The following is a 13,336-nucleotide window of genomic DNA, read 5'->3' as shown; positions in this document are numbered from 1 at the left end:
GAAGTGACCTTTAAAGGTCATCTAGTGCAATCCCCCCTGCAGTGAGCAGGGACATCTTTTACTGTATCAGGTTGATCAGAGGCCTGTCCAACCTGACCTTGAATGTTTCCAGGGATGGGAATCTGTTCGTCTCCAGCCTGTATTGACGCTGGGAGTTGCCCCAACCCAGGTGCAGCACCTTGGACTCGGTGTTGTTAGACCTCGTGAGATTCCCACAGGCCCACTTCTTGAGCTTGTCCAAATCCCTCTGGAGGGCATCCCATGCTTCAGGTGTGTCAACTGCACCACTTAGCTTGATGTCATCTGCAAATTTGCTGAGGGTTCACTTGATCCCTTTATCTATGTCATTGATGAAGATATTAAGTAACACTGATCCCAGTTTGGACCCCTGAGGGACACCACTTATCACCAATGTCCATTTGGACACTGAGCCCTTTACCATTCCTCTCTGGTTGTGACCATCCAACCAATTCCTAATCCACCAAACAGTCCACTCATCAAATCCATCTCTCTCCAGTTCAGAGAAAAGGATATTATGGGGGACCATGTCAAATGTTTTAAAGAAATTCAGATTAATGACATCCGTAGCCCTTCCCTTGTCCATTGATGTAGTTGCTCCATCACAGAAGGCCACCAGGTTGGTCAGGCAGGACTTGCCCTTGGTGAAGCCATGCTGGCTGTCCCAAATCACCTCCCTGTTCTCCACAGGCCTTATCATACCTTCTAGAAGGATCTGCTCTATGATCTTCTCAGGCACAGAGGTGAGGCTGACAGGTTAGTAGCTCCCAGGGTCCTTCTTCCTACCCTTTTTAAAGGTGGGTTCAATTTTTCACTTCTTCTAGTCACCTGGGACTTCACCTGACTTTTCAAATGTCATGGAGAGAGGCTTGGCAACTATAGCAGCCAATTCCCTCAAACTCTGGGATGGACCTCCTGGGGTCCCATAGACTTATGCACAATCAGGTTCCTCAGGTGGTCATGAACCTGATCTTTGCTAACAGTGGGAAGCACTTTTCTGCTTGTGAGCTCGATGCCTCCTATAGCTGGAGCAAAAAGGCTTCATCAGTAGGGTCGCCTTGATCAGGGGCCTGTCATAGACACTGACCAGGAAGTTTCCCTTAGTTGTTTGTACTTGAACAAACTGCACAGGTAATGTCAAGACAATGCCGTAGACATTTAGCTGGCTGCCAACTGCAGTTAAGAAGTCCCTGTGAGCTGGAGAATGCAAACCTGCTTTCCACATCCAGAAAAGTCCAGCAGATGCCTCCAGCAATAAGGATGAGGAGAATACACTCTAGAGCTGTGAGTTTGTCATTCTTCACCAGTCATTTGCCAGACCACCCACTTCAGCAAACTCTGTAGGATTCAGGACCCTGAATGTTTTAATCAAGGACTTGAGGCACACACTGAGCACATGAGACAATCTCTGAATTCCTAGAATGGAAAAAACAATGTTTCTTTTCCATTGTTTTTTGTTTCCTGGTTTGTTTGCTTTTTTCCTTATAAATGCAAAAATCTCTTTATGTTTTTGATTACAATGTGGTTTTGCAGAGGTATTTTTACATAGCTGTCTCTGGTGCCATTAAGATCTCTTTCCCAGGTGGTTAGAGGCTGTCTCTGTGTATTATGTTATACTTGTCAACACTGAATTTCATTTATCATATTATCACCTCTCGTAACATGTCAAGAGATCCTTTTGGAACTCTGCAGCTTATTTTTGTTTTCATGGTCTTGAATAATTCTACATTATTGTCATCACATTATTTTCTACATTTCCCATTAACTCTTAGGAACACACTCAGGAGCACAGCTGCTCCTGGGTCATTGTAAACCTGACCATTTATTGCCTTCTTGCCGTTAACAAATTATTAAAAAAAAAAGCAAAATGACTCCTTATCCCAGCAAAGCTCAATTCCTGTAAAGATCTTAAGTTAGTGACCTTTGAAAAGGTTGTGGAAATTCACATATGCTGTAAACTGGAGGACCCTGAACTACATGTTTGTAGATACCGTCAAAGAACATACAAAACCTTCTTCCTTTCCCATCCTATGCCTATTACTTATCAGCTAACACCAACACTGCCGTTCTTCTCAGTTTCCCTGACACAGATGTCAGACTCACTCGCTCCACTGTTCCCTAGATCCATCCAAAACCCCCTTAGATGTACACCTCACATTTGTATAATTCCCTGTGCTTTGATATCAAGCCTACTTTCAGATGCAGGCACCATGCTCTGGTTCAGAGCTGGTAACTTTACTGCAGAGCTCTGGGTAACTACCATCTGATACTGGTGCTCTGCTGCTATTAAATTCATTGACAAGTACATCTTTTAACTTTTCTGGTTTAACCCTGCCAAATCTGGCAGGTTTCTTGCTCCTGATGGGTTAAATGACCATAACATTTTCCTACCTCTCTCTCGCAATTTTTCTAACTGAATTTTTAACAATTTTACATCATTTTACATTGAACATGTTACCTTTAATAGCAGAGAAACTTTTAAATTTGTTTTAAATTTAAATCACTGCAATCTATAACCTAATAATATGAGTATCGTTTTACTCTGTCTGTACACTACCTACACTACCAATTAGGTTTCATATAAGCGGGCTTAACCGCCCCCAAACCTACCCAAGCTACACAATTCATACTAAAAATAAATACATTCTAAAAATATTTGAATTTTGCTTTACTTCATTGCATTTTTCAGCCTGTTGCATTTTGTCTTCCACCAATGGCAAAATTCCCATGAGTGCTTTGAGAAACAGAAAAGCCAATTGAATAATCCAGAGCTTTATGGAATTTGATGTTGAGTTAATAATTGAAAATCACTCTTTTGCACATAGAACTGAGGAGCTGTACCCTCCTCAGCCTTACTATTCATGGAAGTCAGGAGAAATTTTAATTCCATGGGGCTACCCCTCCAGACAACACACATTTTCAATGTTAAAGAAGTGCTTGAAGATAGAGTGTAGAACACTAAGTATTTATAGAAATTACATAGTAAATCTTTGTCAACTAACACTACATTTCAGAGCATTAGTGTCAATCCCTTTATCAGTTATAAACAAGAAATTAAGCCATGCCTGCATCAGTCATAAGCTGTAACACTGTCCATACAGTTGGCATCCTTTTTAAAAGAGATATAACACAGAGTAAGCCAGTTCCTCTGATTTAATTTAAAAAATAAACTGTTTATGTCCAGCATCAATCCCATTGCCAAAGCTTAGGACACAACTTTGACAGCAGCACCAGTCTGAGCTACATTCGCCCCTGGTGCCAAATACAATAAATATGACAGTAGGAACATGCTTTATGACTTTCAAAGTTGCTTTTAAATTTTTCTGTCTTCTAGTTAAATTTCTTTCCACAGAAACTTTTCCAAGAAGGAGAAAGGAGGGCAGAAGGGCAGCAAAGGAATAAATGCATATAAGCCTCTCAAATTCTTGAACCATGAAAGGAACACACATTTGATTTATCTCCAACATCCACCTGTTTTAAAAAAAAGCAACTGCAAGATTTTCTGATGAAATTGGTATTTTCAGGTTTGCACTCTCTCTTTCAGTGGATATAATATCTCCTATGATTATGACCTGCACTAAAGACAGTGGGAAAGTTGTTATTTCCTTAGGAATGTCAGTTCCCTATACCCTCTGTGACTCAGGACAGGGGAGGGTACCCAGAGCTTCCCCAGTCAGACACTCAGCAAGTAAGACTTGACCTTTTCCTGGCAGTAGGAGCTTCACAAACTTTTCTCTGCACTCGGGCTGCTGCCAAGTGGCCACACGCGTTATTTATGCTCTAGTTTGCCCACAGTAAGTTGCTTGCTTGGTTCAGTTCTGCTGACCTAAGGCAAACACAGGGCACACTCCATCTGCAAAAACAGAACAAGAGGTTGGAGGAAACTGAACCTTATTTCTGAAGGTTAGTATGCTTGGGACTTCAAAGTCTAAAAGAGTTTTCATTTTGTACTGCAAATATGGAAGAGTTTAGTGTAACATATTAAGTTCTTTGAGCGCTGCCTGGTAATGTTACTCTAAATAGCCTGCAATCCGACTGGCCAGAGAGGAGAGTTATTCTTTTCAGGTGCACGCCTGTATAAAAAACCTCTGGAGCATGCATCCACCCACAGGAAACTTCCCGTGCCCTGTCACATCAGGTACCCACACAGTTGCTCAGCTAACCTCATCTGGCATGCCTTTGTGTTCTCTGCTAACTAACAACAGAATTACCTTTGCCTGAATTCTTGTATTTCAGGTCAGCTCTGTTTGCCAACAGAATCCAGCTTTCCTAACCCTTTCTGTTTTGTGAGGATTGACTGTCACTGCTGGTTTTCAGTATTTGGGTCCATTTACCTTGTGGATTGAAATATCATATAAGTTTCTTATATTGATATTCCTAGCATTGGCATTTTCTTTATTTCCTAGCATTTATACTGGTTTTTTTTAAGGTATGATAACATGAGAAAATGGCATGAACCTTAAGAAACAGATGTTACTGTGTGGTAAGAGTCTATGGTTAAGCCCTGTCTTGCAAAGAACACACTGTAATTACATTTCCCATGTGAGCAAATGAAATTGGCTTTTGCCCAAATACTTCAGACTAAACCAGAGTACACTCTGCAACTGTGTGTAGAGGTGAGAGAAACACATTTCAGCAGAACTGTGTTTACATTACCACTCAATAATCTACTTTTTTTTTTTTTTGCCACATAGCTAGATTTGAAAAGCTCTTTCTGAGCAATGGATTTCAACAGTTTAAGAGGCACAAAGTTTATTATTATAGGGGATAAACTGTGTTACCTTAAGGTTTATCATCATCTTACAATTTGCCCTTAAATGTTTGATTACCTTGTTAATTCTATGTGGTATTGTCAAATAGATAAGATTTTATGAATTATTCTTTCTTCCTTAGGTTTTGAAGAAATCAAATGTGATTTTGTAAGTTTTGTTCACAACAGCTTAAGGCTATTACTGAAGTCAATGCTGGTCTTAAAACTCTGAAAGAATTTAGATGACTATTTCCCAACAGGATCAATTTGGAAAAAAACTGGCTGCTCACATTCAGAAAAAGCCAACACTTTCAAAGGGAACAGATTTTACTTGCAACATTATTAAATCAAAATTCTTTTAGAGATATATAGTTTTCAGTAAAATATGGAACAGAAAAATATCAAAACAGTAAGAAATATTTTTATAATTCTTGAAGCGCATCAACAACTTGACCATATAACATACAGAGGGTGTAAAAATGCAACCACCTATTTGCAAATAGCTTCTCAATACTCACCTGTAGTCTTCAGGTAGTTTGCCACTTAAAATGATAAAATAAAGCTGTGCATCAATAAGGCCAAGACACTAATATGCTTGAATTCTTGAATTTATATGACTAAAACTGTCCTGTAGTTTGCAGCTAAAAAAACAAGCCTTACTTTTAACTCCTATGAAATATATAACATAATAATTATGGCAATAGAATGTGTATATATACACACACACACACACACACACACACATACATATAAACTGCTTTCTGTTTAGCAAAAGCTACACCTATGATAAGATATTAATACAGCATCTTGAAGCCCCAGTGATAAACCAGAGCCCAGCGTGTTAGATGACATACAAATGCAGAGTGCCTAGTGTTTATCAACAAACTTGTATTTATTAAGCATGTTTTCAAACTGTTTTCTGGAATTCACCACTACCCACAGCTAACTGAAATTGTGGCCTGTTGCAGTGACTCGTTTAAGGAAGGAAAAGAGGGATCACTTTCTACTCAGACTGACAAATTACAATTTACTCATTAAACAAGCCCTTCTGGTTTTATACATGGAAAAGTACTGGACAAGATAAAGTTTCCTCCTGCTGTTTAATTTCGGGATTGGCTTTTTCATTTATATAGCACAAATTTCATGCTACAAGACCCTTACAAAAAAAACCCCACCAAAACAAAACAAAACCAAACCCTCATCCCAAACTCCCCGAATATGACAATGTAGTGCTCTGCATGTTTCAGCATGAAATGTTAAGAAGACTGGGTCTTTAACCAACTGTTTTCTGGCTTTAGCCATCACCAGTTCTGACAGATTCTTCTCGTTTCATTATGTACCTTCCCTATTGCCCAAGTCTTATTTTTCACAGAGATTTCCTAAAACATTATAACATGACCAGATTTTATTCTAGCTCAAGGTATGAAGGAGGCATTGCTGAAAACTAGAAGTCTACTTTTGATTACATGAGAAACCACTGTCGTTGGAAGGAGGCACAATGTCATGTGTGATCTGTGAACATGGATGAATTCACTCGTCAGGGAATGCCGTAACTGCAGCATTAACTGCAGCCTCTTAAATACTGTCATCACATCTGAAACCACACGCAAAAAGTGCACAGCCAGAACTTGTTACTAGCCAGATGGAGGGCCTCTGAAGAAAAGAAAATCAAAATCTGCAGAAATCAATTTACATCAAAGCACTCTTTTCTGAAACAGTACAAAATTGCTGTCAAGACTGAGCAAATGCAGTCAGAGGAATTAGAATCTAAATCCCATCCTTGTGAATAAACAGAGCAGTAATAAGGAATATATCAGGTATCAGTAAAACTGCAATAGTGTCAATATCATGTGCAAATAAACCACTCACACAAGTCAGCAGGTACTCTGCTCCTTAAAAAACTACCTGCAGGCATTGCTGAACTTTTTGGTCACTGCCAAACATTTACCCCTTCTGGTCAGGATATCCACAACAGCCTCCTGCAGTATGATGCAACCCAAATTATACAACGCTTAGTCTGCAGTGCCTGTGGCTGGAGAGAGCAAATATGCAGTCTCAAGAATGAGCAGAATGGATAAATGTTTTCATCATGGATAAAAACATAGCTCACTCCAGCTGTCAGGTTATGTGGGAAGGGTGAGCTTGTACAGCCTCTGGCCAGAGCAGGTTATGAACCATTTTTTTGCTCTTTACTGTGTGTGTATACCTTATCTATTTTTCTATCTATCTACACACACAGATATATGCTGGTGCTTCACTGAATAAAATCCTAGTCAAGCAAGAAGTGTCACTGACATATTACTCCCCAGGCAAATTTAGATCCAGTCCTATTCCTGCTTTTATTGACGTTAGTTGGTATCAATCAGTTCCTTTTTAGGCTGGGTGCTGCCCTGTACACTGAGGATGCATAATCATTCACAACACACACAATTCTCCAAAAAGCCCTATGGATTCAAACTGCTCACTGCAATGATTTCCTGACTGCTATCTGCATACTCTGCAGTTCACTACATTTCAGAGTAATTCATTAAGCTGTTCTGCAAGAAAAGGCAGGGAAGAGAAGGCAACTGGATGCTAAGAGACAAAATCAAGAGCACTGGCTGCAGCAAATGAAACAGTTTTATCTCAGGAATGCCAAGTCCCAAGTTTTTTGGAAAACAGTAAATTGCACAGATTAAAAGTCATAGATGTTAAAAGACAGTTATCTTTCTCAGTTATTGCTTCAATTGATAAAAGTAGCTCAATTTTCAGACTGATTAGTGGCATCAATTCAGTGACATAATGCTAAGATTCTGTATAAATGTTAAAATAAACGCAATAATAAATATGATAAATGTGATAAAATAAAAATTCTGACAGCATTACTGCATTATCAGAAAGTGGTCATAACACTCAGTGGAGTGGGAATATCACATGTCATCCTGTCCCTTCAAACCATCACTGAAAAAAAAACTCAAAAGGCCACCAAAGTCCACCCAAACTACTCATGTCTTCTTCCAGTCATGTCTCATACAAAGAGAGTGCCTGCAAGATTTTACATTAGTTTTCCCCTTCTGTTTCAGCTCTTCTGCTATGATCTCTGCACAGCAGCCAGCATTTCCCAACAAAATTCAAAGAGCAATGGACTGCCAATCTGAGGAAGAAGAAACCTGTGAAGAGCAGTGTGACTCTGAAAACTGCACTTGCAGCTCCAAGCATGCAGAATCTGACACAGGTTTAATCCCATTTAAATTCTGCAATTGCTATGGCATGCTAGCAATTCATATTTTGATTTTTGTCAGTCTTCAAACAGTAGATGTCACCATGTCACTTTGCCTTTTGACATCCAATTTTCCCATTTCTCCTTATGTTTGCATATATTATCAGGTCAAATCTACAAAAAAATTACTATCTCCATAATTCAGATGTATATTTAAAAAGGTCTCTGAATTTTACTTGGATATCTAAGAATTATTTGTCAATTACAATCAGAGATATGCATTAATTGGGCTAGCACTGTTGAAGCTGTGGTATTACAAATTTCAACAGGCTAAACTGCTCCAACAGCTACCAAGGATTCCTGGCAGGCAACAATTAAAATCCATGCTAGCCAGAGCAAAATTTTTCTTTGCAGTTAAGGTTAATTCTGGGCATATCCTGCTAACAGGCTTCCAGCAACAGTACAGTCATTCAGATCTGTGTCCTTGTTTTCAGTGAGATCAGATGGAACAGTTCAGCACAGCTCTTCTGAAAAGCCTCATCCATGAGCCTGCTTGCTATGATGAGACACGCTAGCACAGCCATAGTACTGACTTGCTGAACCACGCTGTATGTCAACACATACTTAAAGAGTATCTTACTACTCTCCTTCTGTGGAAGGATGCTTAAAAAACAACCACTAAAAAGAGTTAGGTTTTCTTCAATGAAAGAGGTAAATTCTAAACACTTCTTATTTAAAAAGACATTTGATGTTCTAGAGCTGTTGACCCCACAAATGAAATCTACAGCACAAACACCTACATACTATCTTCATACTCAATATGAACTATCTTACCACAAAATACAAGGTAACTTGGTCCTGAAAGTCTTCTAGCTGTAATTAGAACAACTTTATATTTGATTTAGTAAATTGCCCATGTGAACACTCAGAATGGCAGGAAATGACCATTGTTTCTTTCACTACCTGGTCAGCCAGAGTGTCTGCTTTTGGACAGCAGCTAGTCTTCACTGAAAGGGTGGTCAGGCATTGGAACAGGCTGCCCAGGGAAGCGATCAAATCACCATCCCCAGAAGTGTTTAAAAGATATGGCACTTGAGAACATGTTTTAGTGATGAACACAGAGGTGCTGGATTGGTTAAGGGTGAGATTCAACAATCTTCCAGATCTTTCCCAACCTTAATGATTCTGAAATTCAAGGCCAATGGCCTGACAGCTTTCTAGTCCATGTGCCCACACGCTATTTTTGCAAGACACTTTTTACCAAGTTGCATATAAAGACACCGATTTCAACTTTTCTCTCACAGGCTCACCAGTAACTCTCAAAATACTGCAGAACTGGGTTCCTAGAGTTTCGCACTACTTCGATAAAGAGCACTATACATATGTTGGCCACCGGATCATCATTCAGGAGTCCATAGAACACTTTGGAGCCGTGGTATGGCCGGGGGTAAGTGCATGACACGGCAGAAAGCTGACAGGACACAAGAGTAAACCATGACAGCAGCACACAAACATTAAGGAAGCTTTCTTAGATGATATTTCCGACAATGGAGGTTTCCCTACGCAGGACAAAGACCTTCAGCAGAAAGCTCTGCCTTAGGGTAATTTGCCAGTTCACACCAAAAGGACTATGGCATTTAAGCATTTGTAAATTGGATGCAGGCGTTCAAAAAAATTCAGAAAGGGAACTCAGGAAGAAGCATTCAGCTTCCTTCATGTTTCCAATCAGTCACTCCTAGGAGGTAAGCAATCAGCAGCACAAAAAGGAGGCTGAAAAAGAAAATTGTGAGAGATTAAATAAAGGAGGTTATAACAATTAAACATGCTTCCTTTAAAGAACAGGCTGGAACAGCTCCATCGCAGTATAGAAAACCACACTTGCAAACAGTTCTTCAATCTCTGCTTCTCCTGCTCTTAAAAACAGAATTTCACATGGACTGAGAAAACTGCCTTTGAGGGAAGAGAGGGTTAACGATAAAGACATGAAAATTAGGATTTCAAAATTTTCAGATCCACATTTATTTAAAAAGCTCACAAAAAAATGGCAGACAATTTCAAAACAATAGAAAGAAAGTGTATATGTGGGTGAAACAGTATCTTATTTTGACACGTCCGATCATCAATTCGCACATTAATCAGGTGTCAGAATGCAGATGGTACAACTATCCAAGAAAATGGAGAGGTTGCACAAATTGGACTAGTGATTTATTAGCTGTCAGCTTTCTCAGAGTAGGTAGACAGTGTTGCATTGTGAAAAGCACAAGAATTAAAACAGTAACACAACTCTAAAGAAGAGAAGCAAAAGGGGGAAGACAGTTTCTTTGGCATCAGTTTATGTTGTTTATAAACAGCCCCTTTATATTCTATTGATAAGATCTTTACAAAGGCCTGATAAACAATATTTCCATACAGTGCTGTTTCCTTTTTAAAGTTTATATGATTACCAAGACAAGTGTCAAGTTGGTAAATAAATTTTTAATATTTCCTTTGCTAAAAAAAATTGAAACAAAAACAGGTTTTCCAAAAATCTCTGCTGAAGTCTGAATTTACTTGATAATAGCGATAATAAAGCATAACATTTATGATCATAAACCAGAACGTTACTTTTTACATATTGTTAAATCTCGTTTGGTGTTCTGACTGTATGGTTTACATTTTACCACCGCCTATCTTGAGCTGTCAGAAGACTCACATAGAAATGTGTAGCAAATCCATATCCCATAAAAGTAAATTAAAAATAAACTGCTTTAATTTTTTTAATATAAAAAAACAGAACATCGCAATTCTTTCCATATTACATTTTTATGTTACACCCTTCAGTGTTTTTCATTGTACTAAAAAAACCAACACCTTTGCATAAAAACATCTAATGAATTTTTGTGCAACTTAGCTGTTACCCTCTTACGGATATGTGTTAACCATTTTAGGCACTGGCTTTATCTCAATATCTGGAATCAAATCAAGAACAATTCAACCTCAAAGACAAAAAAGTTTTGGAAATTGGTGCTGGAACAGGCTTGCTTTCCATTGTGGCCTGTATCTTAGGTTGGTAAATTTGTATTTTCTTTTAGATTTTCTGTGAAAGATGATTTAGTCCTGCCACTGTCACTTTAAGGAAATGAAACAACAACTGAAATAAACTTCGTCACTGGTTGTTTGGTTTTTTTTAATGAAAATTATTGTAAAAAACTCTTTTGTTAACTACCCTAGTTACTGGCAAGGGGGAGGCTGGAGAAGTTATGTAGATAAAGTTTTATATATGTTTAACTACTTATCTATGAATTCTGCCACGTTTCAAGTGAAAGGATGAGAGGAAATGGCCTTAAAGTTAGATGTTTATGTTTTTTACTGTAGAGTGGTTTAGGCATTGGAATAAGTTGCCCATGGAGGTGGTGTAGGCACCATCTCTGAAGTTTTCAAGAGGCATCTAGATGTGGGACTTGGGGAAATGGTTTAGGGGTGATTATGGCAGAGCTGGGTTCACAGTTGGACCAGATGATCTTGAAGGTCTCTTCCAACCTTGATGATTCTGTGAATTGAAACAAATTCATGTTTTCTTTAGGAGCTCATGTTACAGCTACCGATTTGCCTGAAGTTCTTGAAAATCTCTCATATAATATTTCAAGAAATACACAAAACATGAATATGCACAAACCTGAAGTGAGAAAACTGGTATGGGGAGAAGGCCTCAACGAAGATTTTCCTGTATCAACTTACCATTATGATTTCATACTGGCAACTGACGTTGTGTACCATCATGCAGCTCTGGATCCCCTGCTAGCAACAATGGTCTATTTTTGTAAGCCAGGAACAGTATTACTATGGGCCAATAAATTCAGATTTACTACAGACTACGAATTTTTGGAAAAACTTTCCAATATATTTAACACAACTATTCTAGCAGAATTTCCAGAATCCAGTGTCAAGTTGCTTAAAGCCACAGTAAGAGAAAATTAAAGAGAAAACTATCACTATTCTTGATTTAGTGGCAGGACCTCACAGTTTGGAATGCTTTGCAGGATTATGTTGCACCTTATGTGCATTTACATTTGTAAAGTCGCAGTTGTATTTAAGTTTTGCATTGCAAGTATTGAAAAAACTAGCAAGGCAAAGGATATGGCAATTTGTCTCTGGTTGATACATATGACCTGTTCAAACAGACCAATTTCCCTTCACTGAAGGAACAATTTTCATAGCAGTAGTCAGTAACAAGGCTTTAACAAAAAGCACTGATCTTCTGGGTTGCACTGAACTTTTGTTTGTAAGGTGTTTTCTTTCAGCAAGTTTTTTATGTACTAATCCAGAAACCAATACAATTTTTAGCTTCAGTATTTTTATTAATTATAAAAATCTTTTAAAGTATCAGAGTGCACATAGCGGTTTTTTGATCTTCAGCTTTGCACATTTATTCTGCTGTGGTTTATACTTTTAACATTAATAAACATATATGTATAGCTTTACAATATCCGATCAAGATGTAACTGTCTGGCACTTTTATACATGTATCAGTCTGTCCTTGATACTCAGCTTCACACAGATTTTTGAGTTTGTCTGAAATCACTCCAAAATGAAGATTTACAAGAGCACCTATGCATCAGCAATTCAAATACCATAACATTTTGAGAGGTTGAATTTTTCTTAAAAAAAATTAAATGTAAACTCTTGCAAACAATACACGTGTTCCATTATTTTTGTCTAATAAGTAAGAGTTTAGCCACTCTTGAAGTAGCTTTAAGGCCTTCGTACAACTGAAATTAAGATCAAACATGTTAAAATTCAGTTTATCGTAAAAAATACAGAACTTTTACAGGTTTGCAGTTAAAAGTAATAGTTCAGAACCTAACATGCATGCAGTAAGTCTTTCCAACCTGATTCCAAATCCTTGGTGTTGGCAGTTCTGGCACATCCATTGCCAGCAATGGGATGCACAATAAGGAAACTCCCTAATTATAGGAGTTAGGTTAACAGGTATTAACTGTACCCAGGTGCCTTTACTGATAAATACACACAATTTAATAATCAGCATTCAGTAATGAAAACATGCGTTCGAATAAAAAGTCAAACCTATCTTTTCCTATCCTGCCCCATATAAAATCATTTTAATTTTACAACTGTTGATTTTCTAGAATACGCAGTAATCAGGTGGATACATGACAGGAAGCCAATTCTCAGTGAAAGTTGCACAATGAGTCCATCCAAGCAACTTCATTAGCTGAAGAAAAAAAGCGGACATTAAAAAAAAGAGTCATTCTTTTTAACATCTAAATCTAAACAAACACTGCACAGATATCAACATCTTACTAAAAATGTCAGTTATAGAAAGATAACAGATTGGAGAACTAGTGATCTTTGAATTCCTTAGTCCTGAA

The 13,336-nt window shown here is 38.1% G+C and overlaps 2 protein-coding genes across 6 annotated transcripts in view; one reads left to right on the top strand and one right to left on the bottom strand.

The window, feature by feature from the left end:
- Positions 1 to 3,845: 3,845 nt before the first annotated feature.
- METTL21C (methyltransferase like 21C) lies at positions 3,846 to 11,946 on the top strand. Of its 3 annotated transcripts, none has more exons than XM_017816651.1 (5): positions 3,846 to 3,921; positions 7,831 to 7,982; positions 9,272 to 9,414; positions 10,895 to 11,012; positions 11,530 to 11,946. In XM_017816651.1, the coding sequence occupies exons 2-5, from the start codon at positions 7,841 to 7,843 to the stop codon at positions 11,922 to 11,924; spliced, it is 798 nt and encodes a 265-aa protein (XP_017672140.1). In that variant the 5' UTR covers positions 3,846 to 3,921; positions 7,831 to 7,840; the 3' UTR covers positions 11,925 to 11,946. The 3 variants fall into 3 exon arrangements, with proteins under 3 accessions (XP_017672140.1, XP_017672138.1, XP_017672139.1); XM_017816649.1 differs by lacking the exon at positions 3,846 to 3,921 and adding an exon at positions 3,986 to 4,156; XM_017816650.1 differs by lacking the exon at positions 3,846 to 3,921 and adding an exon at positions 4,135 to 4,156 and having other exon boundaries at positions 7,834 to 7,982.
- The window catches only part of TPP2 (tripeptidyl peptidase 2), a 54,558-nt gene continuing 53,157 nt past the window's right edge, over positions 11,936 to 13,336 (bottom strand). For all 3 annotated transcript variants that reach the window (XM_017816646.1, XM_017816648.1, XM_017816647.1), the window contains one exon: positions 11,936 to 13,179. In XM_017816646.1, coding sequence (XP_017672135.1) covers positions 13,090 to 13,179 — 90 coding nt within the window. In that variant the 3' untranslated portion in view covers positions 11,936 to 13,089. The remainder of the gene's footprint in view (positions 13,180 to 13,336) is intronic.

This window comes from Lepidothrix coronata, unplaced genomic scaffold, assembly GCF_001604755.1.
Source record: "Lepidothrix coronata isolate B3197 unplaced genomic scaffold, Lepidothrix_coronata-1.0 Scaffold57, whole genome shotgun sequence".
In the NCBI taxonomy this organism is placed as follows: domain Eukaryota; kingdom Metazoa; phylum Chordata; class Aves; order Passeriformes; family Pipridae; genus Lepidothrix; species Lepidothrix coronata.
This window is presented reverse-complemented; position numbering and strand designations above follow the sequence as displayed.